The 27,937-nt window shown below is 45.6% G+C and overlaps 1 protein-coding gene across 1 annotated transcript; it reads left to right on the top strand.

Annotated features, from left to right (window-relative positions):
- Positions 1-168: 168 nt before the first annotated feature.
- LOC131237589 (xyloglucan endotransglucosylase protein 6) lies at positions 169-26,830 on the top strand. Its single transcript, XM_058235445.1, has 5 exons — positions 169-179; positions 24,516-24,720; positions 25,193-25,293; positions 25,573-25,766; positions 26,220-26,830. The coding sequence occupies exons 2-5, from the start codon at positions 24,546-24,548 to the stop codon at positions 26,632-26,634; spliced, it is 885 nt and encodes a 294-aa protein (XP_058091428.1). The 5' UTR covers positions 169-179; positions 24,516-24,545; the 3' UTR covers positions 26,635-26,830.
- Positions 26,831-27,937: the final 1,107 nt, after the last annotated feature.

The raw sequence follows: 27,937 nt of genomic DNA, 5'->3' as shown, positions 1-27,937 counted from the left end.
AGTACCCTACATTCGTTTTGATTGTCAAATCATGTTTATTGTTGATGTACAAGCCCACTAGATAAATAAATCCAATTTCCCTAGACATGTGATGCATTACAGTGGAGATGCTACATAGATTGAAAACAAACAACTCAACAGGTCTGAGAATGGTAATTCATTACAGATCTGAGATTGAACTACACAATAGACACAGCAATAACGTACAATCATGGAAAGACACATTATGTATCTGGGTTTTCGTCAAATCCTTCCAAAACCAAATCAATGCTATGAATAAATGCATGCCAACAACAGAATTGGAGTTAAGATCATGCAGGAACTTGAGAAATCAACTAGAATTATGCACAGAACACCAGATTCAAGACCAAAAAAAATAAAAATGCAAGAACAACAACAAATCAACCACAGTTAGGGATTCAAGATGGGCGGTGTGGATCAACTAAAAAGTTCAAGATGGGCCCCACATGGTTTACTCAGAGAGATAAAAAAAATATAGCTTCTTAAAGAAGCTTTACACCCGCACATAGCTTCTTGAAGAAGCTTTGTAAAAGTAAAGTTGTTTGTAGGTTGTAGCTAGCCCGTAGCTAGCACCAGCTGTCTAGCTACTCTAGGCACATGTCGTGCGAAGACAGCACGGACGCTCCTCAAGCTCTGAGTTGTGAGAACGGTTCAAAGGAGATCAAAGTTACATGGGCCCCATAGTGATGTATGTATTATTTCTACACCATTCATCTATTTTTAGAGATCATTTTAGCGCATTATCCAAAAAATGAATCATAACCAAAGATCATCTGGACCACACCATAAATAGTGGCAGAGATAATGATTTTCACCATTAAAAAATTTATAGGCCCACCATAACGTTTATTTTACATCCAATCTTCATAAGGTCACAAGTACCTGATTAAAAAGGAAAAATAAATTTCATTAAGGTCACACGTACCTGAATGAAGAGGAAAAACCAATTTTATATTATCCAAAACTTCTGTGACCCTGAAAAGGGTTTCAATGGTAAACGTTTAATCTCCCACTAGTTTTTGCAGTGTGGTCCAGTTGATGGTTAGATCTGTCTTATTTTTTGTCTCCAGCCTTAAAATGAGATCGCCAAATGAATGGACAGTTTGGATATAAAACATACCTCGTCATCTGTATCATCTCTCACTAGTTTCTGCCGTTTATTTTTTATCTCCATGTTTGTCCAGCTATTCGCGCACTCTCCAGTCTCCCTGTCTGTCCGCAGTCCACTTTCTCTTTCCCTCTTTCTCTCTTCCAACAGAGAAATTCAAGCTCCAAAACTCAACGGCTAAAAGAAAAGGATTTGATCTACAGAACATCTAGCTACCTTTCTTCTTCAACAGAAATGAAGAGAAAATCACAGATATAGAGAAAGACAAAGAGGCTCAAGTGTACATTGGGCAGGATTTTTTGGCACCGAACCTAAAGCCTAGGCGGTAAAAGTACACACACACACACACACACACACTAATATATACGGTTCGGATCGGGTTTTCGGGTCGGGTCGGTTCGGAACAGGGCCTATCCAGATTCGACCCGAAAAACTATCAGATCTGGACGATTAGAATCGATCAGGCCCGATCAGACCGTCGATTCTGTTCAGAACGGTACCGAGTCGGGTCTGATCAGGTCGAATCCATCGGATCGGGCCCAAGTTGCCCACCTCTACATGTGCCCTGCTTTTACAAAACTTTCGGCCCATCATTGCATACTAGGAATCGGATTGCGTACTAAGTAAACTCTGTGGGGCCTACTCTGATTCATGTATTTTATCCACTCCATCTATACTTTTACCAGGTAATTTTAGGGCATGAGCGCAAAAATGAAGCATTTCCCAAAGCTCAAGTGGACCACACCAGAGGAAACAATGTGGATTGAGCTTCTACCGTTGAAATTTTCTTGGGGACATGGAAGTTTTAGATCAAGCTGATATTTGTGATCTTTGTGTTGGATGACAAATAACTATCAATGTGGGGCCTAGGAAGGTTTCAACTGTGAAATCATTATTCCTACTCTTTCCTATGGTGTGATCCACTAGAGCTTTGGATACGCTTCAATTTTGGGCTCAACCCTTAAAATAAGCTGGAAAAACGGATGGACGGTGCGGATAAACCACATACATTCCCGTTGGGGCTTACAGAGTTTACTCGATCCGATGAAACCTACTGTGCCGAAGCCGAACCCAACCCAAAGTCCTATGTATTCAACCTAACCACCTAAACACATGTGATTATTCACCTAACCCAACCCACATTCAATCATGTTCGCATTTGTCAACCTGAGGACCTTAACAACTGGACCCAACCAAACCCGAATTCAGGTCTTGTCAGTCGGGTTTGGGTTGACCCAAATCCAAGTTACAGCCCCATTGCATACTACCTCCTTACAAGAAATGAAATCCATGCAACATGCATGGTTTTCAAGTTCTATTTTGGACTGAGCTTTCCTGTCACGACTCAGTATCCAGCCTGTCGCCACCCACTGGGGCCCACACTCTGATATGTCCAATCACCACCCACCGAGCCCCACACTCCGGATGATTTGAACTGTCCATATTCTCAACCGTACCGCGAATATCACGCTTCAATCATGATTCTAATTGAATGAGAGCCCACGAATTTCTTTTCAACTGTTGTAAATTCATCTCTAAAACAAAGATGGTCACACTCATTCATTAGTGTATATTTCTTATGGTTGGTCCATATGGGATAAGAGTTACAACGTGGACGGTTGTAATCATTTATTTACTCAGGCTCTGGGTCTTAGTGGGCCAGTGACAGACGCTGGATCCCGAGCCACGACAGAGGCAAAACGAACACTCGCAATAGTGGTAACACTGAGTTTCATTAGACTGTGACATGGCAACATTTTATTGGCCCGTGAGACATGGTTCGGTAGACCTTATCTGAAATGGTGTCCGGTGGGCTAATAAAATGGTGTCATGGCCTGGCCTGACGGGGTATCGAGGTACCATCCCCACCGGGGTTTAATTGGAGACGTACAGTCCTGATAGTGGCCCTTTTGGGTAGACCGTGATGCATTTGTTTTATCTATCCACTTAGTTTGACATATTAGGGCAAGATCCTAAAAAGAAGGTAGGTGGACCACACCACACCAAACAATGGAGGCAATGATGCCCACCGTTGTGTTGTTTATTTGTTTTCTAACATGTTTATAAGGTATATAAAACCTTCATAAGGTGACATAGACTTTGACGAAGGGAAAACATACATATCAGCTTCATTCAAAACACGTGGCCTTTAAGAAGTTTTGAACGGCTAGGGCCCATTTGCTCCATTTTTTGGCTCATGTTATAAAATGACGTGTCAAAAGTGCATGGACAACGTAGATAAAACACACACATCACCGTCTGCCACTCAGAGCCATGTAATGACCGTCCGCCTCTAGCTAGGGAGAGGATTAGGCGAGACGCTGGATCCACTATGGTGGGTGGACTCCTGACTGTAGGCCCCGCAGTCATTTTAGGGCATGATTCAAAACATGCAGTCCCGTGGAATCCATGAAGTTTTTAATGGTAAAGATTCAATCATAACTTTTTCCTGCGGTGTGTTCCACCTAACATCTGAGTCAATTTCAATTTTTTTGGGTCCATCCTTTAAATGAGCTTTCAAAATGGTGGACGGTGTGGATTTAAGGCACATACATCACTGTGAGCCCCACAGTTAGTCATCTCACCTAAACCGCTCCCCCTCCAGCTAGGTGCTGGTGGGGTTGGTACCCAATCCGCGTCCGAATCCAATGGGCAAGTTCACCTGGCATGTCAGTCAGACAAATTAGGTTATCCGTGTGGCCCGCCACTGTAATCAATGGACGGCTGATGATGTGACCCGACGTACTGTGATGTAAATGAGCCGAGGATGCCCGTGCAAGGTCCCCTCATGTACGACTGTCCATTTTCTGAGGCCTATAATTCCGGAGGCCAATCAGCTGCAAAAGCTTTGTACGTTGGGCTTAACCTAAGAGGTGATGTGTGGGTCCACCTTAATGTATGCATGATATCCTATCCGTCCATCATGCTCCCCCTATTTATGATTGTGTGGAGTTCTATTGTATTCCGTATATGCCATCCTGTCCTTTCACAGGATGCAGCACATCTGGACAAACAGATACCCAAAATATCAGGCCATTCCAAAACTCACGTGGGCCACACCACGTGATTTTAGATATTTCGGGCATGATTTTATAATGTCCGTCCTCAGGAAAATCCAAAAACCATGCGGGAACGGACATTATAAAATCATGCCTTAAATATCTAAAATTACGTGGGGTGGCCCACAGCGAGTTTTGGAATGGCCTGATATTTTGGGTATATGTTTGTCCATATGTACTGCATCCTGTGAAAGGACTGGATGGCATGAGGGGGCCACACGATGGATAGACCGAATGTCATGAACCCTTCGCGGTGGACCCCGCGCATGTTGTATTAGAGGTTAACCGACATAGCTGTGCGGTGGGATCAACCAGGGAAATATTTGATACTCTGGCTGTGTAAGACGCTTGATATGCAGGCACTTACAAATGTTACACTTCGTATAAATTCAAACCCAATCGAATGGATTATGAAATAATCTCTCCCGTTAATTTAGAATCCAAAAAATCAGATTGCCTGAACAAACCCAACCTCAATTCATGGACACTTGTTTGTTTCAATAAGACCAATGGTTATTTTTCAATTTTACCGTCAAATAAATATCCACCAATCTAATAGTTGCCTAAAATATATATATATATAAAATTTGCTTCTGGGATATCTAAAGTGGATCAAGTAATTTGGACGGTTTAATTTCGAATGTACTACAAAATTTAATTAATTTTTAAGTGCGCTTATATAATCATTCATACTCTGCCAGAGTATCAAAGTTTTTCTCAAACGTAAATTAGATACATACGCGAGTTTTCACTCTGACGAGTGGGGTCCATTTTCAACCATGAAGACCGTCGCTCTTGAGTTCGAACATTGATGGACCACGTCCCGAGAATTTCACATATTAGAAAATCACAACCATCAGTCTTTGGACTATTTTTCTTTAATTCGTTGTGATTTTTTATTTTTATTTTTACTTTCTCTTCTTAACCATCAATGGTGGGACACACAAGCTCATCGGTCTGGATTACATGTTCAAAGCCTCAATTCTTGTATCTTCCAATTTCGCTCTGTTTTGTTTTTTAGCAGTGCTGTCTCTACTCGCTCAAGTCGCCGTGTATGGCAACTCGACCCGCACGTGCCAATTTAGCACGTGCGTAAATATCTGGACCGTTCATTAGGTTGGCCGCACTGATTCATACACAGTGGCACGAAACAGATGCAGCTATGTGATCGAATGTCGGTACAAAAAATCCGGACCGTTGTATTTCCATCTAACCGTCCAATTATATCATACAGAGGTATCCTGCGAAATGACTATACCGGATTGGATTTTGGCCCACCTGGCATACATCATAAGATCCACAGAATGAGAGACCTGGATCACTGCTACGCTTGCCACAGTGGCACGTGTGGATAGTATGATACGGATGACCACTATAGTCACGTGGCCCTTATTACTACGTATTAGAAATATGCATGGGAAGGGTCACGTGCTTTCATCTTTTCCGTGAACCGCCGTCGTTATACCTTGTCTCCGCAAAATTCCAAGCTTAGGTCACGTGCCAGAGAAGGTTACGTGGAAAATCGAGAGTAGCGGACGTCACAAATCCTATCCATTGAACATAGATGAATAACCGTCCACTCTCCAGCTCTGCATCATCGGGTCTTGTGTATGGACAGTGTCCATCTTGTGGTCCCATCCAAACACACCGTTGACGATCCCAGCCATCCAAATTAGTTCCGTTAGCTTGTTTAGATGGAACAACCAACGAAACACATCCCATCTTAGTGCGTCGCATCCATCGCAAATCCTATCCATTGAACATAGATGTACGGTGCTTGTACTCGCGGGGGCACAGTTGCTAAATTGGGCCACAGATGGTCTATTTCTCATGGCTTGGATTTCTCGGTGTACGGTTCATCTATGGTGGGACCCATTGTAATAATGGTTTGGATCAATAACACAACCGCCGGATTTTGAATGGTTATGATCATCCCATCTACTGATTTAACCGTTCAGTTATAGCCAACTATAGCACGGGGCTTGCTGAACGGCGTAGATTCAATACGCGTGCATCGGTGAAAATTGGTGAGGCGAGCATAGAGGGAGTGTATGGACACTTGTTCATCCATCCTCGATGTATAAAATCTACACTATTTTGAATTCATTTCCCATTAACGATGGAAAGAAGAAGCGTCCTTTCCGAGAAGACATTTGCACTGACGTACGCTTACGTCCTATCCACATGCACGTGGCTTACACTCTACTCCAATCCAAACCGTTAAAATAGATGATCTAACCACATATGAGTCATATAAGATTAAACTGAACCGAAGATCCAAACCATCCAATGGATTCCCCTGAAATGATCCAACGTCCAAAATGATAAAAATTGTCCAATAACAGATGCGTTGGATGATTCAAAGTCAATCACTTTTTAAAGATAGCCCATCCAATGTGGATCCCACAATTTGAACGGTTTATTTTATTGTACCATGCCATACGTGTGGATTGTACACGCGTACGGTCCTCGCACTCTGCCAGAGTATCAATTTCCTCAGTAACATTCACTTTCCCATAGCGGACGCCAAACCGCGAATTCGATTCTCTGAAATCTTCTTTTGATTACGGTTCCCGTAAATAGGTTTGTTGGTGTGCATACCCACATATTGCAATAGTTTAGCCGCTCGATCTGGATTATTATGTTTTCCAATGATTCAAACCGTTTATATAATTGTCCTCATTACTGATGGTGGCCACACAAAAAAAAAAAAAAAACCATTTTAGGAAATTTCAATCAACTGATTTTTCAGAATTTTTAAGAGACCGTCCAACTTAAGAGTCGAACGGTAATGTCGAAATATCCTAAGATAATATTCTCTTTTGTTTTTTTATTTTTTTACCCTATCAAAAGTGATTAAAATTATTTAAACGGTTTGGATCATTGGAATATGACTCCAGATCCAACGGGTACTGTCTAATGTATACCATAGCAGTAGGTGTGGATGTATTGTAACAAACCTCTCATGTAAAGGGGTTAAAAGTAGCACGTACCGGCAAGAAATCATGCACTCACAGGCTCACAGCTGCTCCGTTTTGCTGAAAACGTGAGAAAATGACGAGTGACCCATGCCCTGTCAGACCATGGCCCACCATGGTCCACCATTACTCATTATCCATCAATGGTTTTTGGACGGTATATGATAACCATCATCAGTGGGCCCATGGTTCCGACGCTTTAGATTGAAATAAATGCATGCCACGTGTAAAGTAACTGCCAGCGCTTATGGCAGGCCACACTCCGGCAAAATATAGTACGATTAAGATATTTTCAGACGCTAGTCTTCCTGGAACCATATTGCCTCTGCCCCCGGGCACTGACATATTCCGGTGCCCCTGTTGTGGGGGAAACTGTATGGGGCCTACAGATATGACCGTTATAAAATCTACTTCGTCCATAAGTTTTGTAAGACCACAGTAGGGGTACGGCAGGAATCTAAAAATCACGAAGATTAAAAACTTATGTGGGCCACAGAAGTTCTCTATCAATTTAATATTTGTGCCTACAGTTTATCTGACTGTTAATAACCGTATGAACGGTTTGGATGACATTTAAACATCATAGTCAGCTCAAAGAAGGTTTCAATGGTAGACGTTTCCGTTCCCACTTTATTCTTCGATGTGGCCCAGATGAGCTGTGGATCAAACTGATTCTTAGAGTCTTAACCTACTGTTCTCTTTAAAAACGGATGGACGGAGTGGATTTGTCACGGGTATTTCTGTGGGCCACACAGCTTCCGACAACAGTAGCACAGACGATCCGCGTCCATTCTCCCGACTCTACCGTTGAAAAAAAACATTTCGTAGAATGAAAGATTATGGCCATCTCCACAAATCAACTGTACATGTGGCATACATTTGTCCAATCGTATAGATATATGTTAAAATGTTCCAACCAATAGCATTGTTAGTTATGTTACGTGGACAGTGGATACTACTATTTTAACGGTTTAGATTGTGATGTAAGAATTCCACGTGTGCATACTCGAAGTGAATGTGTATGAATATACTTACTCTTCCAACGTACCAAAACTTCTGGCAGAGCCGCGGAGGTAAATGACAGCAGGCGGGACACCAATAATGATGGTACGAACTTCTCTTTGGTGCTGATATTTACACCCTGTATTTGTCATAACGCCACAATTCTTTAGCATTCTGCTATAAGATAGTACACTTTTTAAATATTTTATCAAAAAAGCTGGAATAAAAAGGCTTTTATAGGTATTCGGTAAGGAGGGGCATAGAAAGCCATGTTGACAGAGTACGAATTGGATGAGTTCCTAATACCCACAGATTTGTAGGGTCCACTGATATACTCGCGTGAAATCCGCTCCGTTCATCATATTCTTCATCTTATATTTACGTGTGGTTCCAAAAATGAGATAGATACAACTCGAAAATCGGCTACACCAAATGAAAGAGTAGGAAAGTAAACACCCATCGTTGAAACCTTTCCAGGCCCACTGTGATGTTTATATGCCATCCAATCCATTCATAAGGTGTTTACCACCAGGATGAATTGAAAACCGGAATATAATCGTGATGTAAATCTTCTGTGGGTCCCATGAAGTTTTCAATGGTGGTCTCTACTGTTTCTTGTGGTGTGGTCCACTTGAGTGTTGAGTCCGTTCATTTTTTTACCCTACATCTTAACGAGCTAGCATAACTGATGGACGGAGCGGATATCACAAGAACATAGCGGCAGGCTCCACACATCTCTGAGCTATAGGAACCATGAATAACAGGTGTTGCAGGAAAATGGCGTCCGACGAACTGGACCAAAAATTCTAAGGACCATCGTACCCTCCAATCCGGGGCATTGGGGCAAATCTCGTTCTCGGGAATCTCTCGGGATATTTTCAGATTTTGAGTTTTTCGCGGAAAATCTCGATAAAAATATAATACATTGATAATTAATAAATATGTTTTAAATTTTCAATAATTTCTCGTTAATATCGGGATAATGTTCTATAAATTCCCGAAAAATAGCTCCTTTATTTTAAAAAAACATCTCGATTTGCGAGAGTTTAGTTGATTTCTCTCTAAAATATCACGATATTTTTTTCAGTGATGTGGGAATAGTGTCCATTTATTACCCAATTCATTGAACTGGCGATAACTCATCCACCACGTATATGTGGCATACAGTGCACGGCAACCGTTAAAACGTCGAATATGCGGGCCCCACATTGAATGGACCGTTGTCCCAAAATCAAATTGAGCAGGCCGATCACAACTATTCGAATGGTGGATACTGAGAGGATAGTTGAAAGTGGCCCACAAACAAAATAAATCGAGTGTAATTCGACGGCTGAGATTTATCATTTTCCGCCCATGTGTAGGTCCATCCACAATGGGCCATGATTTGGACAGTTGGATTAGCACACGTGCTAAGTATTTTAAGCAAGACTCGTTAGTAGGACACGTGTTCAATGTATGGCGACAAGATTATATTTCTTTGCCATTTTTTTTAATGGCGATGGTGGGATAATGAGTCAGCGGCACCGGAGGAATTATATGATCCTGGACCCGAGGATATTATCCTCATCCTCGAGTCTTGTGTGGGGTCCAGTTGGAGCCATGGCTTGAAGATCCAGACCGTTCAGCTGATGCAGCTCACTATATGGCACTATCTATAGACATTTGGATCCATCAGATCAGCTGTCCATAGAACTCATCCGAACGAAACTAATGTGGACTAGATTGAAGCCGCTCATCAGGTGGGCCACACCATGTTGATATGTCATCTCTAAAACCAAGCCTATCTGATCATCAGGTGGGCAACAGATCTCGATGGAATTTGGAACCTCGACCAATTTCTCTTTGTACGGCTGTGGCTCACCTTTATAATAATGTGGGGTGGATTTTTAATACGTTGCACCCACACATTGGGATCAGCTGATGAGCGTCTAGGTCACCTACATGCTTGCCTTCTTTACATGTGTGGCACTTCTCAGCCACTAATTCGGCACTGGACGGTTGCAAAATCATGCAAAATGATGTCAGCAGGGAGGAACTTACTCCGGCAGTACTGATGGAAATGCAGTAGCACGGAGGAACTTACTCTGGCAGCACTGACGATTCATACGCATGCACTCACATATCAACTAGTGGCATGCACGGACGCAGATTGCCTACTGACGCTGCCAGTAGCAAGATGGCTACCGGACAGTGCTATGTGGGCCCCACCATGACATGTATTTTATCCCCTCCGTCCATCTATTTTTCCCTGTCATTCTACGTAATGAGCTGAAAAAAAAGAGATAGGTCCATATCTCTGTCGTACCACACCGAAAGAAAACAGTGGTTAATGAACGCGCATCATTAAAAGCTTCCTAAGGCCCACTGTAATGTTTACTTTCAATCCAACCCGTTGATTGGGTAAAAAGGACCTCGATGAAGGGAAGACACGAATATCAGCTTCGTCCAAAACTTTTGCGGCCCCAAAATAGTTTTTAATGGTAGGCGTAAACAGTGGTGTGGTCCACATGATTTTTGGATCTAAATCAATTTCTCAATAAAATGATCTGCGAAAATGGATGAACGGCGTGGATAAAATACATACATCATGATGGGGCCCACAGAGCAATCCGCGTCGGCATGTATCAATTTGACCTAACTTTGTAGCTGGCGGATTGGTGGACATTTAATAGACGGCTGACATGAAAACACGTCAACCCTCAAAGCCAAGATTCCCAACCGACGGCCTGTTTGGTTGGCCAATTACCCGGTAATGTGAAGAGAAATTGTCATGATTATAATTTCACGGCTGCCAAACCAAACAGAAAAAAATTTGTAATCATTTGTACTTTTCCGATTGCATTGCATTGAAAATCCCGAATCCAAATCAGCTCGATCATCATCATTTTATATTTTAAATCAAGGGTCCCAATGTGACTCGGATTCGGTAGTGCGATCATCATCATTTTATATTTTACATCACGGGTCCCGATACGACTCGGATTCGGTAGTGTCACTGCCAGTACCCACCTCGGTACTGGTTAGTGAAGGAAAAGCTCCGTGGGCCCCACCATATTGTATGTGTTCTATCCATTCCGTCCATCAATGTTGCGAGCTTATATTAGTCCTGAACTCAAAAATGAGACAGATATAATTCTCATGTGAACCACACCGTTGGAAAGAGTCGTGATTGAATGCCCACCGTTAAAAACACCCCAAGGGCCACAAAAGTTTGTACCAAGCTGATATTTATGTTTTCCCTTAGTAAAAGGCTGTGTGACCTTATCAATAGATTAGATGGCTAATAAACATTGCAGTAGGCCGGAGAAAGTTTTTAACGGTAAGAAATCAATCACCACTGTTTCCTATGGCGTGGTCCAAATTAGATTTCGATCTGACTCATTTTTTGGCTCAGATCCTAATAGGAGCTCAAAAAGTGGATGGACGGATTTGATAAGAAAATCACATCATGGTGGAGCCCACAGAGCTTTCCAGCACCGACCACTGTGGAGGTGGGTACGGGTGGTGTCAGTGTCAGCGCCGAATCCGAGTCCGGGTAAGGCAATTTGTAATTACGGTGGAACCACCGGGATCGGAATAGGTGTTACCCTTTCCGTGGAGCCCACCTTGATGATTTGTTGATATCCATGCCGTCCATACACTTTTCACACTAGTTTTGGACGTTTTATCAAAAAATTAATCAGATCCAAATATAATATGGACCACACCAGAGGTATCAATGTTGATTGAACGCCCACCATTTAAAACATTGCAGCGCCCACCTTAAGCAAATACGGAATGTTTATTTTCCATCCAAGCTGTTGATAAGGTAAATCAGATGTAGATGAAGGGAAAATATAAAGATAATCTTGATCCAATACTTCTATGGTCCAGAAAAAGTTTCTAGAGGTCATTCGCTACTATTACCAGTGGGGTGGTGCAATTAAGATTTAGATCCGATTAATTTTTGAACTACCGTTTTAAATTGAGATGAAAAAAATGATGGACGGCGTGGATATACAATAAATTCATCAAGGTTGTCCTCTCCATTCGGTTTGGGTACTACCCTCGGGTGTCCCTTCACTTGTTATTCTGCCACATCACTATTCGATTACCTATTGAACGGTTAAGATGGCATCCGTACCATCAACGCGTTAATTCATGTAAGAACTAGGGTACCTTGCGCTGGACTATGATGTTTGTTGGGGACAAAACATACAAGTCCGCAGACTCGGACTAAATGCCTCGGGCCACCAAAGGATGTGTCAAATCCGAGGAGTTATTCGCTAGACCGAGGCAAAGGTTGAGTCGGCCCCGACGGGTCGGTAGGGTCGTCGTGTCTCGGGCATGCTTCGGGCGGACCTCTTTATCGGATCGACCGTCACAAGATGAAGCCGCACTCCGGATGTCTTGGGATAAGATTCCCGATCCCGAAGCTCACGGGATCGGATGAAGGCATGAGACGGGCACGATCCTGTTTCCGTGATCCCAGGAGAAGATTCCGTGATCCCATGAGAAGATCTCGCGCACAATACCAGGAAGAGAATCCTCGTACGATTAAATGCCCCAGCAGCTATAAAAGAAGGGGGGGCCCTCACCTTGAGAGGTACGAAAACAAATTCCTCCAAAAGACTTTTCAATACTTTAAGACCCCGAGTCCAGGCCTGACTTTGGCATCGGAGGGTCCCCTGCGCTAGCCAGGGTCTCCTTTGTCCTTTTTCGGTGCAGGCATACAAGGATCCAGGAGGACGAACCAGATAATTGCGTCTGTGGGAACGTGCAAAAAGCCATCCCGTACCTCTATATTGAGTCCAATGGTGATGACTAGAAGGACGGTCCCAGAAGAAGATTTGAATGAGAACGCGATTACAGGGCCACCCGGTCCAATCGCCGTTCCCCCAGCCCAGAACGCACCTAACAACCGCCGACGAGGGGCGACCGGAACAAGCAACAATCAGCGGGGTCGCGACGATGGGCGGTTGGACAAGGAGGTTCAAGAAATCCGTTCCGATATGAATACGATGAAGAGATGCTGGAACTAATGTATCAGCAGCAAATGCAACCACTCCCGCATCCTCAAGGGGAGACGGCGCGCGTACCGACGGCGGCGGTTGATCCTCAACCTTCTGCGCCGCAGTCTTTCCGGCCGAGCCAACCCCAAGGCGGGTCAGAACCATCTCCAGCGCAGTCAGCCAACGCCTCCCTCCCCCCGACTGATCTTCGGCACGAAATAGAACGAAGAAGGCGCAATCGCCCTTCCATGGAAGGCACGGCAGAAAGCAGCAAACCTTGGAAAGCCGACATTCAAAATTTCAAAAAAGAAGTGCGGGAAGAGATGGCAAAAGAGATGGCAGACATAAAGCACGGCCGGAATGTATATTCAACCGGGTCCGAAGCGAAAGCGTCCCCCTTTGTGGACTCGGTAATGAAAGCCCGATTGCCCGAGAGGTTTCGATTACCTCAAATCACTCCTTTCACCGGCAAGACTGACCCGACCGAGCATATTGAGTGCTTCAGAACCTATATGGAACTCCATGATGCCTCGGATGCAGTAATGTGTCGGGCCTTTTCTCTTACATTGACTGATGTAGCTCGACTGTGGTTCAAACAGCTGAAGCCAAAATCCATCAGTTCATTCGTTGAGCTAAGCAACGCCTTCCTCACCAACTTCATCGGCGGAAAGAAAAAATTAAAGCCCCCTGCACATCTGAATAACATAAGAAGCAGGGAGAGCTATTGAAAGATTACATCAAGCGTTTTAATTTCGAATCCCTTCAAGTTCGAAAACATTCGGAAGAAACGGCCCTCAATGCACTCATGCAAGGAGTTAGGGATAAGCCATTCCTGGCATCTCTAGACAAAACTCCGCCCGATACTCTGGCAGAATTTATGTCACGGTCCGATAAATATGCCAACGCTGAGGAAGCGCGAATCCTGCGTGAAACCAAAACCTCGGCCAAAGAGTCGGCCAGAAAAGAAGCCGACTCGACCGGGGGAAGGAAACGCAAAGAGGATCAAGCACGTGACGAGCGAAGGTCAGGAAAACGGCCGGATCGAAAATTTTCCACATATACTCCCCTGAATAAGACTCGGGAAGAGGTACTGATGGAAATAAAAAACGAAGGCTTTGATAGCTGGCGCAGTCAGCTCAGGAGTAATCCTAATCGGCGGGATAAGGATAAGTACTGTCATTATCATCGCGATCACGGGCATAACACAAGTGATTGCCGTCACTTAAAAGAAGAGATCGAAAGACTCATAAAAGACGGCCGACTCAGAGAACATATGGTCAAAGCTGGGGTATCTGAGGCGCGCCCGACCGAGAGTCAGCCTATGGAAGAAATCCGGACGATTATCGGCGGTCCACAATGTGGGGGCGACTCAAACAACGCGCGAAGGAATCACGCACGAAAACTTAGTCAGCCTCAGTCCGAGCTCATGATTATAGATCGGCCATCAAATGAGAAGAAAAGAGAAAGATATTGCATCTCGTTCACAGAAGAAGATGCCCGAGGCATCTATCACCCCCACGATGACGCATTGATTGTCACCCTGACTATCGCTAACCGAAAGGTGTTTCGTATACTAGTCGATACGGGGTCATCTGCAGACGTGTTATTTACCCAGGCGTTCGACAAAATGGGGATCGAACGATCCACACTGCGCCCAGTTCGGACGCCGTTGATCGATTTTTTCGGAGGACAGGTGCTGCCTGAAGGAACTGTCTCATTACCACTCACTGCTGGCAATGCTCCACATCAGACGACGATGATGATTGACTTCCTGGTCGTCGATCAACCCTCGGTATACAATGCGATACTCGGCCGACCTTCATTGAGTCTCCTCCAGGCAGTGGTATCCACATACCATCTTACAATGAAAGTCCCGACCGAGTCAGGAGTCGGAATTGTTAAGGGAGACCAGCAAGACGCAAGGCGATGTTACATGATAGCTGTAAAAGGAGCCGCCGACAAGAATCCGACCAACATATTAACAATCGAATCGTTGGACCCTCGGGTCGAGAATTATGAACGAGGACAGCCGGTCGAAGATCTTGTCTCAATCGCCTTAGTCGAAACAGATGGATCCAAGACAGTGCGAATTGGCTCATCTCTGCAGTCCCCTTTGAGAGAAAAGCTGATCGCCTTGCTCCGAGAGTACGCCGACGTATTCGCTTGGAATCATGAAGATATGCAAGGGATCGACCCCTCCGTGGTGACTCACCGACTTAACGTCGATCCGTCATATCGACCGAATCCGACAGAAGCGACGACCGCTTGGCCCTGAACGATACGCCATCATCGAGAAAGAAGTCAACAAACTACTACAGGCTAATTTCATAGAAGAAATACACTATCCAGAGTGGGTCGCGAATGTCGTGCTTGTGAAGAAGTCCCACGGGAACTGGCGCGTCTGTCTTGATTATACCGACTTGAATAAAGCCCGCCCCAAAGATAGCTTTCCGCTTCCGAGGATAGACCAGCTAGTAGATAGCACAGCCGGACATGAGCTCCTTAGCTTCATGGATGCTTATTCGGGATATAATCAAATTGTAATGCATCAAACAGATAAATCAAAAACTACCTTTGTCACCGACAAAGGCCTTTAGTGTTACCGAGTGATGCCATTTGGTCTGAAGAATGCCGGTGCAACTTATCAAAGGTTAGTTAACAAAATTTTTGCTCGACTTATAGGCCGAACCATGGAGGTATACATCGACGACATGCTTGTCAAGAGCATACACGCGGCGGATCATGTGAATGATTTGGAAGAAATGTTTCTAATCCTACGGAAGTTCCGGATGAAGCTGAATCCAAGTAAATGTGCTTTTGGAGTAGGCTCCGGAAAATTCCTCGGTTTCTTAGTCAGTCAGCGAGGAATAGAGGCAAACCCTGAGAAGATAAAGGCTCTGATTGATATGGAATCCCCCAAAACCATTAAGGACGCCCAAAGATTAGCCGGACGAGTCGCAGCACTCAATCGGTTCCTGTCCAGAGCTACGGATAAATGTCTCCCTTTCTTCAATCAATTGAAAGGGAGACAAGCGATGGGTTGGACGGAAGAGTGTGAAGCAGCATTCCAGCAATTAAAATCATATCTCGGTTCTGCACCTCTCTTATCAAAACCCGAACCAGGGGAGTCGTTGCTCCTGATACGAGACTCTGAAGGAAAGCAACTGCCGGTTTACTATGTCAGCAAAGCATTACTGCCGGCAGAAACAAGATACCCAAGCTTGGAGAAAGTTGCCTTGGCTTTAATAACTTCATCTCGGCGGCTTAGGCCGTATTTCCATGCCCACACCATCATTGTAATGACCGACCTTCCGCTCCGCCAGGTACTGCAAAAACCAGAAGCTTCCGGCCGACTCACCAAATGGGCTATCGAGCTGAGTGAGTTTGATATTCAATACCGACCAAAGGCAGCAATCAAAGGGCAAGCCGTAGCTGATTTTATCGCCGAAGGAACACCTTCAACCGAACTCTCAGTGAACGATACGCCGAAGGTCGATGCAGTGCCCGCCTCGACCGCTTCCCCTTGCCCTATTCCATGGAATCTGTATGTCGACGGTTCTTCCAACTCGAAGGCCAGTGGGGCTGGAAACCCCCGATCACACCTATATACAGTATGCCTTACGACTTGGATTTCAAGCGTCGAACAATACGGCGGAATATGAAGCGTTGCTACTCGGCCTCCGACTCGCCGCTAGCATGGAGGTCACGCACCTAAGCGTTTTCAGCGACTCTCAGTTGGTTGTTAACCAAGTTACCGGTGTATACCAGACACGGAAAGACCGGCTAAGGGCTTACATGGAGAAAGCGAAAGAACTTATCAACAGATTTCAATTCTGTCGTGTAACTCGGATACCTCGTGCGGAAAACAGCAAAGCCGATTTGCTAGCAAAGCTCGCCTACCGAAGAAACGATATACCCAGGTCCGTCCCCGTCGAATACGTCGATAAACCAAGTATAGACGAGCCAATTAGCGGCCGTCAATACAATCGACTGGAACCATCCTGGGATTGATCCAATCCGCCAATTCCTTCGTCAAGGGAGTTGCCCGAAGATCGCACCGAGGCCCGACGAATTAGATCCGAGCTTCCTGTTACACCATACTCAACGGGACCCTTTATAAGAAAGGATACTACGCCCCCTCCTGTGCCCACCGAGGCAAACTATGTGTTACGGGAAATTCATGAAGGAATCTGCGGAAACCACTCTGGAGGGCGATCCCTCGCCTACAAGGTCTTACGACAGGGATACTACTGGCCCACTATCCAACACGACGCTCGTGAGCTCGTTCAAAAATGCGACAGATGCCAACGGTTTGCGGCAATTCCGAGGCAAGCACCCGAGGCACTGACGCCGATGACTGGTCCCTGGCCTTTCGCACAATGGGGCATCGACCTCATATGAACGCTCCCGATTGGAAAAGGGCAGACCAACTTTGAGGTGGTAGCAGTGGACTATTTTACGAAATGGGCCGAGGCAGAACCAATGGCCAGAAAAACCGAGCAGAAGATCACCGAGTTTGTATGGAAAAACATTATCTGCCGATTCGGAGTACCCCGTACCATTGTCATAGACAATGGAAGGCAATTTGATAATAGGAGCTTTCGTGAGATGTGCAAGAACCTCGGGATCAGGAATATTTATTCATCACCGCATCACCCTCAAACCAACGGACAAGTCGAGGCAGTTAACAAGATTATCAAGCAACATCTTCGGACCAAGCTTGGCCGGGCCAAAGGAGCATGGGCCGAAGAGCTCCCGAAAATTCTTTGGGCTTACCGAACTACAACCCGAACGGCCACAGGAGAAACCCCGTTTTCACTCGCTTACGGCTCGGAAGCAGTCACTCCCGTCGAAATCGGATTACCTTCGGCTCGAATCACCTTATTCAATGCAGAAGAGAATGAAGAACTCCTTGCACTCGGACTCGACCTTCTGGACGAACAAAGGGAAAGGGCGAGGCTGCGCACGGAGGCTCGACAACGACAAGTGACTCGGTTCTACAATACCCGAGTTAAGATTAGAAGATTCCGAAGGGGAGATATGGTTCTTCGGAAAGTGTTTTCCAACACTAAGGAGTTTGGGTCGGGTACACTGGGACCCAATTGGGAAGGACCCTATATCGTCTCGGGCACCATTAGACCAGGAACATATCGGCTGGAAGACCTAAACGGACAGTCATTGCCTCATCCATGGAACGCTGAACACCTCAAGGTCTACTATCCTTAGCTTACTATTTGATGTTTAAAGACATGCTTTTTCATTCGTCCGAATACGTGTAAGTACAAAAGCAACCGAATACATCGGAGCAAAAAAAATATTTACATATAAAAAAAAAAAAAAAAAAAACCAAAGTCTTCATGCGTCGGCCCCGTCCCCGGCAGTTGTGTCTTCAGCGGCGGCGTCCGGATTCTCGGATTCTGAGGCTGCCCCGCCTTCGATTTCTGAAAGGTCAAGGTCAGGAAAAGACTTCTTTATATCCTTGACGCATTCCAGATATCCGCTCTGGAACAGGCGATCCCTCTCGTCCTCAAACTCGGCCGACTCAAGGAATGCTTGGACGGCCTGGTCCCTAGCCGTCTCGGCCTCCCGAGTCTTCTCCTCGGCCTGCTGAATGCGCTCCGCCGCCTCAAGCTTAGCCCGAGCTAAGTCATCCGCGCACGAAGCATGGACTGCCAGAACTCGCTGATTCTCCTCTTCGGCTTTGGAGAGTCGAACCAGTGCCTGAGCGACCTCTGCCTTCGCTTCGTCCAGGGCCCTTCTGGAAGAAGCCGCCTCTGCCCTCGCGTCTTCGGCAGCTTTCCGAGCAAGAGACGCCTCGCCTGTCAGGACGCCGACCCGGATCTCGGCCTCAGACAGAAGAGCCTGCAGCCGATGAGTTGAGGATAGCTCCTTGCTGGCCTTGATTAAGCAAGGAGCGAGTTCAAAAAGCATCCGGGCAGCGTGGCTGACGGTCTGCGATGACGGGGCGTTGTACAGTTTCACGAACTCTCTTTCACACCCATGGGCCAGGGCCCAAGGAACCATCCCCGACACCACTTGTTGCAGGATTGACGGCCCCTCCTGGTTCGTCTCTTCCCCTCGGGAGGACGCAGTCCTCGTCTCTTCCTCCCCCCTTGAGGTCGGGGCCCCGGTCTCTTCTTCCCGACTCGGCACCGTCGTCTCAACGCGTGCCGAGTCTTGTGCCGCCTGAGGATCCGAAGCAGCAATCGCCGTCTCTTCCGCCCTTTCGTCGCGGTCGGGAATCACGACGACCGGAGGGGCAGAAGAGCTCGCTGGCTCTTTCTCCTTCCGCGGCACCCTTTGCCTCTTCGGTGGCCGAGGCTCTGAAAGAAGAACTGACCGTGGAGGAGCCTTCAACTTCGTGACTGGCCTAAGGGCAGGACGAGCTCCAGTCATCTCCGGTTCGGGGACAATCCTTAGGTTGGGACGAGCTTCGGCAGATCTGCAAAAACAAAAAAAAAGGAGGGGGAGAGCAAGGCGAAGTAAGTCGGCGGAAATTTGAAAAATTCAGAAGATTCGTTCTTAATTACCTGTAACTTCCGAGTCCAGACCTGCAAGGTGAAGGCGCTCCGGCTGAAGAAGCACCTTCCAAGACCTGTCCCTCGGATCCAACGACTTCAACTCTTTGATCCGAGCCGAGGCAGTGCTGCCGAGCTTCGGCTTCTTATTCGCCAAACACAAGTCCTTAATACAAAAAAAAAAAAAAAAAAAAAAAAATGAAAAAGGGCGAGGGAGAGAAGACCCAAGTCACCTGCTCTCTGAAATGTCCGAGGGACACGAGCCTCGCAAGACCCGGACTCGTCCGTCTCCCATCGACCACATGCCCAGAACCAACGCTCTTTCCAATGTTTGTTGGAAGTGGCAGGGTCGGTTATCAGGGAACCGCCTCCGCCTCGCCAAGCAGCAAAGACGTAGAAGCCAGGGTAGTTCGGATTTACCCGCACTTGGTACAGGTGGAGAAACTCGTCGACTGTGAGCGGTGGCTGTTCCATCTCAGCCCACAACACCGCACATCCGAGTAAGTTCCTCCACCCATTCGGGACTATCTGCCCCGGGCCAATCTGTATGCGAGATAAAACTCCCCGAACGATGGTCTGAAGGGGCAGACGCAAGCCGCACTGCATCGATACTTGGTAAATTGCGACTGCCCCAGCAGGAGGGTGATCTGGCAGGTCATTCGGGCGAGGAAGATACGTGATGACCGACTCGGGGATATGATACCCGACTCGGATTCTGTCCAAGTCCGCCTCAGTCAAGACTGAAGGAACCGGACCGCTTAAATCTTCCCCGATTCTTCCCCTTCGACTCGGCTGCGCCGATTCATCGCCAGGAATCGGTCGGGGTTCCTCCGGCGATTAAAATTTCATCTTCTTCCTCTTCATCTTCCTCCATGTCCCTTGGTAAGTTGGGCCTCCCCGGGCGGGTTAATAAGGATGACCCGCCAAGGGAAGGAACGACGGAAGCGCTCCGCTTGATCGTCGGTGACTCTCTCAAGCATACAAGCAGCGTTGGCATCCGCTGCTATCTCCGTTAGTAATGAGGGCGATTCCGCAACGGTCCACAAACGTTGCGCTTCGCCGTCGTCGCCGGAAACTCCCCCCTGGGGGCGTCGAGAACTCCTATCCGCCATTATTATTATGTAATAAAGAGGAAGGAGAAACTCACCGGAGAGAAAGGAACAGTGGCGGAAAGAAGTGCCGACGATAAAGAGAGAAGAAAGGAAGGAGATGAAAGGCTACGCAAATCCCAGAGAAAACGCAGAGCGAGAATGGCAAGAGCAGTAAAAGTTCGAAGTGTGGGACCCCTGACGTTTTATAAGGTCGCCCTACGGCGGAGACATTAATGGGGAAATGATTCGACGCCTGCATCGATTCCCCCACTCGACACGTGGAGCACGCCGACTAGCAACAATAATAGCTTTACTACGTGTCCAATCCTCATTGGCGGGACCTGCGATTTGATAGCTGACGGCGCATACGATGTCAGAAGCTGAACCGTCCCCCATCAAAGGTCTCAATGAATGCGCTTAACGACTACTTCTCGTCTCGGACTAAGTTATGAACCGACTCAGCACTCGCTACTCCTCAGTGTCATATGAAAACACTCGGAGTAAGGGGGCTTACTGTTGGGGACAAAACATACAAGTCCGCAGACTCGGACTAAATGCCTCGGGCCACCAAAGGATGTGTCAAATCCGAGGAGTTATTCGCTAGACCGAGGCAAAGGTTGAGTCGGCCCCGACGGGTCGGCAGGGTCGTCAGTGTCTCGGGCATGCTTCGGGCGGACCTCTTTATCGGATCGACCGTCACAAGATGAAGCCGCACTCCGGATGTCTTGGGATAAGATTCCCGATCCCGAAGCTCACGGGATCGGATGAAGGCATGAGACGGGCACGATCCTGTTTCCGTGATCCCAGGAGAAGATTCCGTGATCCCGGGAGAAGATCTCGCGCACAATACCAGGAAGAGAATCCTCGTACGATTAAATGCCCCAGCAGCTATAAAAGGGGGGGCCCTCACCTTGAGAGGTACGAAAACAAATTCCTCCAAAAGACTTTTCAATACTTTAAGACCCCGAGTCGAGGCCTCACTTGGGCATCGGAGGGTCCCCTGCGCTAGCCAGGGTCTCCTGTGTCCTTTTTCTGTGCAGGCGTTAATTCATGTGAGAACTAGGGTACCTTGCGCTGGAGACGGATGGGGTTATTTTCGCAAACTGGCTGCCGCGTTAGTGGAACTTTCGTGAGATCCATTCCGTCCATCAGGTACGTTGCCTTATGTTAACCATTGATCCTGAAAATGATGTGGCCACAACATGAGAATTAGATGGGATAGAACGCCAACCATTAGTTTATGTGGAGCTCACCGTGGTGTTTTTGTAAGCCATCCAACCCCTTCATCTGGTTTGTCTCAACAGGATGAAAGAATTAAATAAAAACAGAGTTTTGGGTATATATTTTATGGGATGGCCCACCTGAGGGAAAAATCAGCCTCTTGTTTTGAAACGAAGGCGAGATAAGGGCTATTGTACCTGATGGACGGTGTAGATTTCGTGCAAGTTAACTCGTTTCCCCCAAGGGGTCAGCTGCTTAAAGGGGTGTTGTGGTCAATCTTTCCTGAAAAATGAAGAGGTTATTTTATTGGGTCTGCTTTTTTTCTTCTTTTTTTTTTTTTTGGCCATTCATTTTGGGAACGGATTAGGTGCGGCACCTGCCAAACCCAACACGGTGCGACCCTGGCCGTGGGGCCAACTTGATGTATATGTAGTATATCCACGCCGTCCATCTGTTCTTACAGATATATTTAGTCCTTGTAATATTAAAATAAGCAGATCTAAATCTCTGGTGGACTACATTACAGGAAACATCGATGATCAAACACTCACCATTAGGGCTCAACATAATGTTTATTTGCTTATTTTCAATCCAATCTGGTTATAAGATCACAGAGACTTAGATGAAGAGAAGAAACAAATATCAGCTTGATTCAAACTTGTTGCCGCCTATTAAAATTTTTAATGGTCGTACAACTCTGTTTCCTGTAGTGTTGGTAAGTCTGAAATTTAGAGCTGCTTCGTTTTCAATCTCATATGGAAATTAATACGCCAAAACAGATGGACGGCATGGATTAATTAGACATACATCAAAGTGGACCCCTCCATCAGGGCCGTATCGTGTTCAGTGGGCCCGGGGCCGCACCTAATTCGCTCTCATTCATTTTAGCCTCTCGAGGTGCGTGGGCGTCACTGATTCATATGATACTTGCGTTCATATAAGCTCAGTATACTCGGGTTTTTAAATCTGACAAATAGATTGCGTGATTTCGTAATCCATACCGTTCATCTGTTGAGGCCCACTGTGGATGGAGAGTTCTATGATCATTATTAGGATTCTATTAAAAACATGGACCTATTCAACGTTGGTTCTCAACCATTATTGTGTAGGTGAACTTTCAAAATTCGTAGATTGTAAGATGTAGTCTCATCTACTATGGGTCTCTGCACACCAACGGTCGGGATTAAAAACAGGGTAAGATGCACAATAATGCCGGAGCGTCCCGTTCGTCACTATATACTGTGGACACTGGACACCATAAAACCGGAATAATTCGGCCCGACTTTCGAAGACGCCTATAAACTATTAAAATAAAGTCTCTTGACTCAGTGAGCGGCCCCTCATGTGAGTGGACCGGAATACGTGCCAGAGATCATTGCTAACGAAACACGTGGCAGTGATCTGAATCATTCATATGGTAGGACACAACATAACAATCTCATAGGTCGAAATTTTTATTGTAATAAGTAGAGATTCATGTATGTTGAACTTTCAGCCTTGAATATTTTCTTTAGCCGTCCATTTTTTATCGTAAACATTTTATCCTGGAGACTTGTTAAATAAAGTACTTTTTTTTCTTACATTGGATTCTTAGGCTACTGTGTATCTGATGAATGGGTCAGATCTCTCACGTGTGTTTCATTTACACGGATATCCGACACGTGTTCCGTTCGATAGCATGAGGGACCGGTCACTGAGTCACGTCCTTAATTTAAAAAGAAAACCCGAAAGTGAGGAGGATGCTTTCCGCCAGCTGGCTTGTGTGTCGTCAGCAAAAGTAAAAGCTGATATTAAATCTTTGATACTCTGGGAGCGTATGGTGGATGATACACAGCCTTGAGAAATTGCATACGTAGCGAACAATTAGTCGACTTAAACTGGCCAAATAATGGCACCCAATATCAGATCTTATCTGATCATCAGAAAGTTAGATTGAGGGAAATTTATTGGACGGTGTAAAATGAAACTTATATGATGGTCCTATTTCCACAAGCATCCACGAATCGAAAGTTAGGATTTTCTATCAATCTGTTCTTGCGATTGTGATATGCCGGCTACGGGCTAAGAAAACTAATCTTTTGATTTTAATTGTTATATGCCACGTGTACATTTCTGATTGCCTGCGTATCGAGCGTTATGGAGCCTGAGTAGCATGTACCTCAAAAGAAAACGTTCCCCGAGTTGAGCTTTTTAACTATCGACTGTGAGTGACAACTGTTCTACTTTCGAACAGCTGTGAGTCGCCACGTGTCGATAACTCATTGGAGAATCACCTGACATCAGCTTTTCGACAGAGACCGGACATGGGTCGTTCCCCACACTCCCAGCAGCGGCCAGCTAAGCAGACGTGGCAACGGCTACTTTCAGATATTTTCCTCGAGCTCCGTACTCCGATGTGTCTGCTGACATGGCAGTAAAGACGGGCCATACAGCTGGCGTGGCATTTCCGAGCTTGTCATGGAAGCCAAACGAGTGGCTATATAAGACGGTCGCAGAGAGCAGAAGCTTCTGCAAGTGAGCTGAAACTGAGATCGAAATTCCCCTCCCTCTCTTCTAATGGCCACTTCTGCTGCATTTTCGTCTCTGAAACTCACAGTTTTCTTCTCCTTAGTTTTCGTTGCTGCTTTGGGAAGCTCATCGAGTTTCGATGAGCTATTTGAGCCGAGCTGGGCCTTGGATCATGTGATGTACGAAGGAGAACTGCTGAAGCTCAAGCTCGATAACTTCTCTGGTATCGTCTTCGATCTCTGTTTGATTTCATCGTTTCTGCTGAGGACTGGCCTTTTGTTTTTTTGGGCAGACGATCATCTTTGATGTCTATTTCATTTTCAGATTTCTATTCTGTTCCGTTTTTTTAAAATTTTTTTCTTTGATGATTTTTTCCATGGATACTGTTTTTCCGTTTTCTATGTTTTTCCTTTCTTCTGCTATTGCTTCGTCTGCGTTTATTCTGATGTATTTGCTCTGTTTTCTTCATCAATCTATCCTGTTTTTCAGTTGATCTTATTTGATATCTGTGACGTTTTCGGAGTTCTGATACTCCCTTTCTTCCCTCTGATTTCTGCAGTTTCAGCTGTTTTTTCTTAGTTCCTGATGTGTTCCGCTACTGTTGCTGTATCTGATTTGATACTGCCTGTATTTTATTATCTATCTGCTCTTATCTATCCTTTGTTTTAATGAATCTGTGGCGTTGATTTCATCAGGTGCTGGATTTGGTTCTAAAAGCAAGTATATGTTTGGGAAAACCACAGTCCAGATCAAGCTCGTTGGAGGAGACTCTGCTGGAACTGTGACTGCCTTCTATGTAAGAACCTATAAATACAGCCCGCATGACTAGCTGAAATTGTATTCCGCAGCTCCACCAACGTTGATATCACGTTGAGTGTTCCACTTGAAAGGCCGATATCATGAGATTAGGGCCACTGAAATCGACAGCTATGAGGACGCCATTTAATACAATCTCTGGCAGTCATGCCTTCAGACACTGTTTATCGAAATGCATTGAATGTGACGTTTACAGCAGTTTACTGCGCATATATATTTTTTAAAATTGGAGAGGGATTTTTTTTAAATGATCGTTCAGATGTCATCGGACGGTCCAAATCACAACGAGTTCGACTTCGAGTTCCTCGGGAACACGACCGGGGAGCCTTATCTGGTGCAGACGAACATCTACGTTAATGGCGTCGGCAACAGAGAGCAGCGATTGAATCTGTGGTTCGATCCAACTACCGATTTCCACTCCTACTCTATCCTCTGGAACCAGCGACAAGTCGTGTAAGCTACTTATCTTCGGCCCTCTATTTCTAGTAATGTAGATTGCTACCATGCGCCGATTGAATCGTGTCTGGCATGTTTTCCTGCACATGTTAGCAATACAACTAACATGCGCCGAGCGAAAACACTCCGTTTCTGAGTAATGTGGTTTGCTACCATGCGCCGGTGGAGCCCCAGGTCCCCTGCTCATAATCGCGTATTCGTATTTGTTCGTGCACGTGCTGGGCCTCCTTATCCGGCGCATGTTAGAATGGCATGAGCCATTCTGCGCATGATAGCCACCTATCCATGGCCGGCTGGATTCCGCACTCCAGATAGCATGTTTCTCTTCACGGACTTGTCAGCTTATCACGTGTGCGAACGGGTGTGGGGCCACACTTTCCTAGGTGGGCCACGCATCACCTGTTCTACTCTGTCTTGTGGCGCTCACACAACTTTCCGTATATTGTATAGTTTCCTTGTGGACGAGACGCCGATTCGCGTCTACACGAACAAAGAGAAGCAAGGGGTGCCCTTCCCGAAAGACCAGCCCATGGGCGTCTACAGCTCAATCTGGAACGCAGACGACTGGGCCACACAGGGCGGGCGCGTGAAGACCGACTGGAGCCATGCGCCTTTCATCGCATCCTACAAGGGTTTCGAGATCGACTCCTGCGAAGCCCTTACATCATCTCCCCCCGGAGAGAACACGAGGCGGTGCAGCAGCATCGAGGGCCGCAAGTATTGGTGGGACGAGCCCATGATGTCGGAGCTGAGCGTGCATCAGAGCCATCAGCTAATGTGGGTCCACGCCAAACACCTTGTGTACGATTACTGTGCTGACTCTGCTAGGTTTCCTGCCGTGCCTCCCGAGTGCGAGCGTCGGTGATGTTGATATGAGAAACTGTCGTTTCTGTGGGGCGGAAAAATGCAGAAGGGCTTATGGGCTTTATGGTCACACACATTGTAAAAAAAAAAAAAAAAAAAACATGTGCTCCATGTTCTTTCATTTTTTGCTTTTCTGTTTTTACGTCGACGCTGATGTAAAAAGCCTTAGATTGCAATTCCGACTTTCTCTTAAATTATCAATGAATCTCTCCACCGTTGATTCCCATTTCCTGGATTGTATTAGGCTTAGCCAAATCCAGAATTTTGTACAAGAAAATGGACGGTTAAGATGCCAAATTCCCCCCTGTTGAGCATTGGAACCGACTCATTTTCAGGCCAAGTTGGCACACAAGTTAGACGAAGCTACTTAAAATATAAGTTCAAATTTCATTGAAATCAACTAATAATAAGAATGAAAACAATAATCCCTAACCTAGTAAGCCCACGTGACACAAGATATGCTAATGCCAACTAAACTAAAATAGAAAGAGTAGAGAATTTTATGCATGTGTTACATCCATCAATTTTTAAAGCTCATTTTATGGCATGAAACAAAAATTGAAGTAGATCCAAATCTTAGGTGGACTATATCACAAGAATCAGTTGCAATTAAATCCCCACCATTAAAAACTTCATGGGAGCTACTGGAATGTTTATTTGATAAGGTGGACTATTGTTAAGGTTACAAAGAGCTAGATGAAGAGACTAGCTAATATCAGCTTGATAAGGCCCATTTAAGTTTTTAACGGTCGATTACCACTATATTATGGGTTACCTAAGATTTGGATCTACTTCATTTTTATTTTTGGGATCATTCTCTAAAGTGAGTTTTCAAAACAGATGGACGGCTTGGATCCCAGTGGGCCCCACGGTCAGGGATCCCACCCACCCCGGGGGCCTTTCAGGGAGAAGCAAAGCAGTTCAATGCAAACTACTCCATCCAAGCCAGCTTATGCATGAATTCATGGCAGCTCCTAAAATAGGGAGAGTGAGGCCAGAAAGAACCAGAGTCATTGTAAAGATACATTATCACTGTGATTTCCACCTTTGACCAATTTAAGTCTTATACTATCTCCTCATCAGCACCGTCAATATGAGCGAGAAGTGACCCATGGTTCTTTTACACGTGCAAGGTTCACAACGTTGAGGTTTTTGTTTGATCTAGACCAAAAATAAAAATAAAAAATCAAATGAGAACTCCAAAACCATCTTAACTACTAAAACATAAGTATATTTTATCATATGGTATTTAAAAAAGAATGAATAAAAGAAAAGTGAAAACAAAAGATTATTGTCTTTTCACC

This window comes from Magnolia sinica, chromosome 1 (assembly GCF_029962835.1).
Source record: "Magnolia sinica isolate HGM2019 chromosome 1, MsV1, whole genome shotgun sequence".
Lineage (NCBI taxonomy): Eukaryota > Viridiplantae > Streptophyta > Magnoliopsida > Magnoliales > Magnoliaceae > Magnolia > Magnolia sinica.
The sequence above is the reverse complement of the archived record's forward strand: the minus strand, read 5'-3'. Positions and strand labels throughout refer to the sequence as shown.

Excerpts from the sequence above, each read along its gene's own strand:
- LOC131237589 (XM_058235445.1), top strand. The coding sequence starts at position 24,546 with ATGGCCACTTCTGCTGCATTTTCGTCTCTGAAACTCACAGTTTTCTTC. Across the intron at positions 24,721-25,192 it reads CAAGCTCGATAACTTCTCTG|GTGCTGGATTTGGTTCTAAA; the intron begins GTATCGTCTTCG and ends TGATTTCATCAG. Across the intron at positions 25,294-25,572 it reads GAACTGTGACTGCCTTCTAT|ATGTCATCGGACGGTCCAAA; the intron begins GTAAGAACCTAT and ends ATGATCGTTCAG.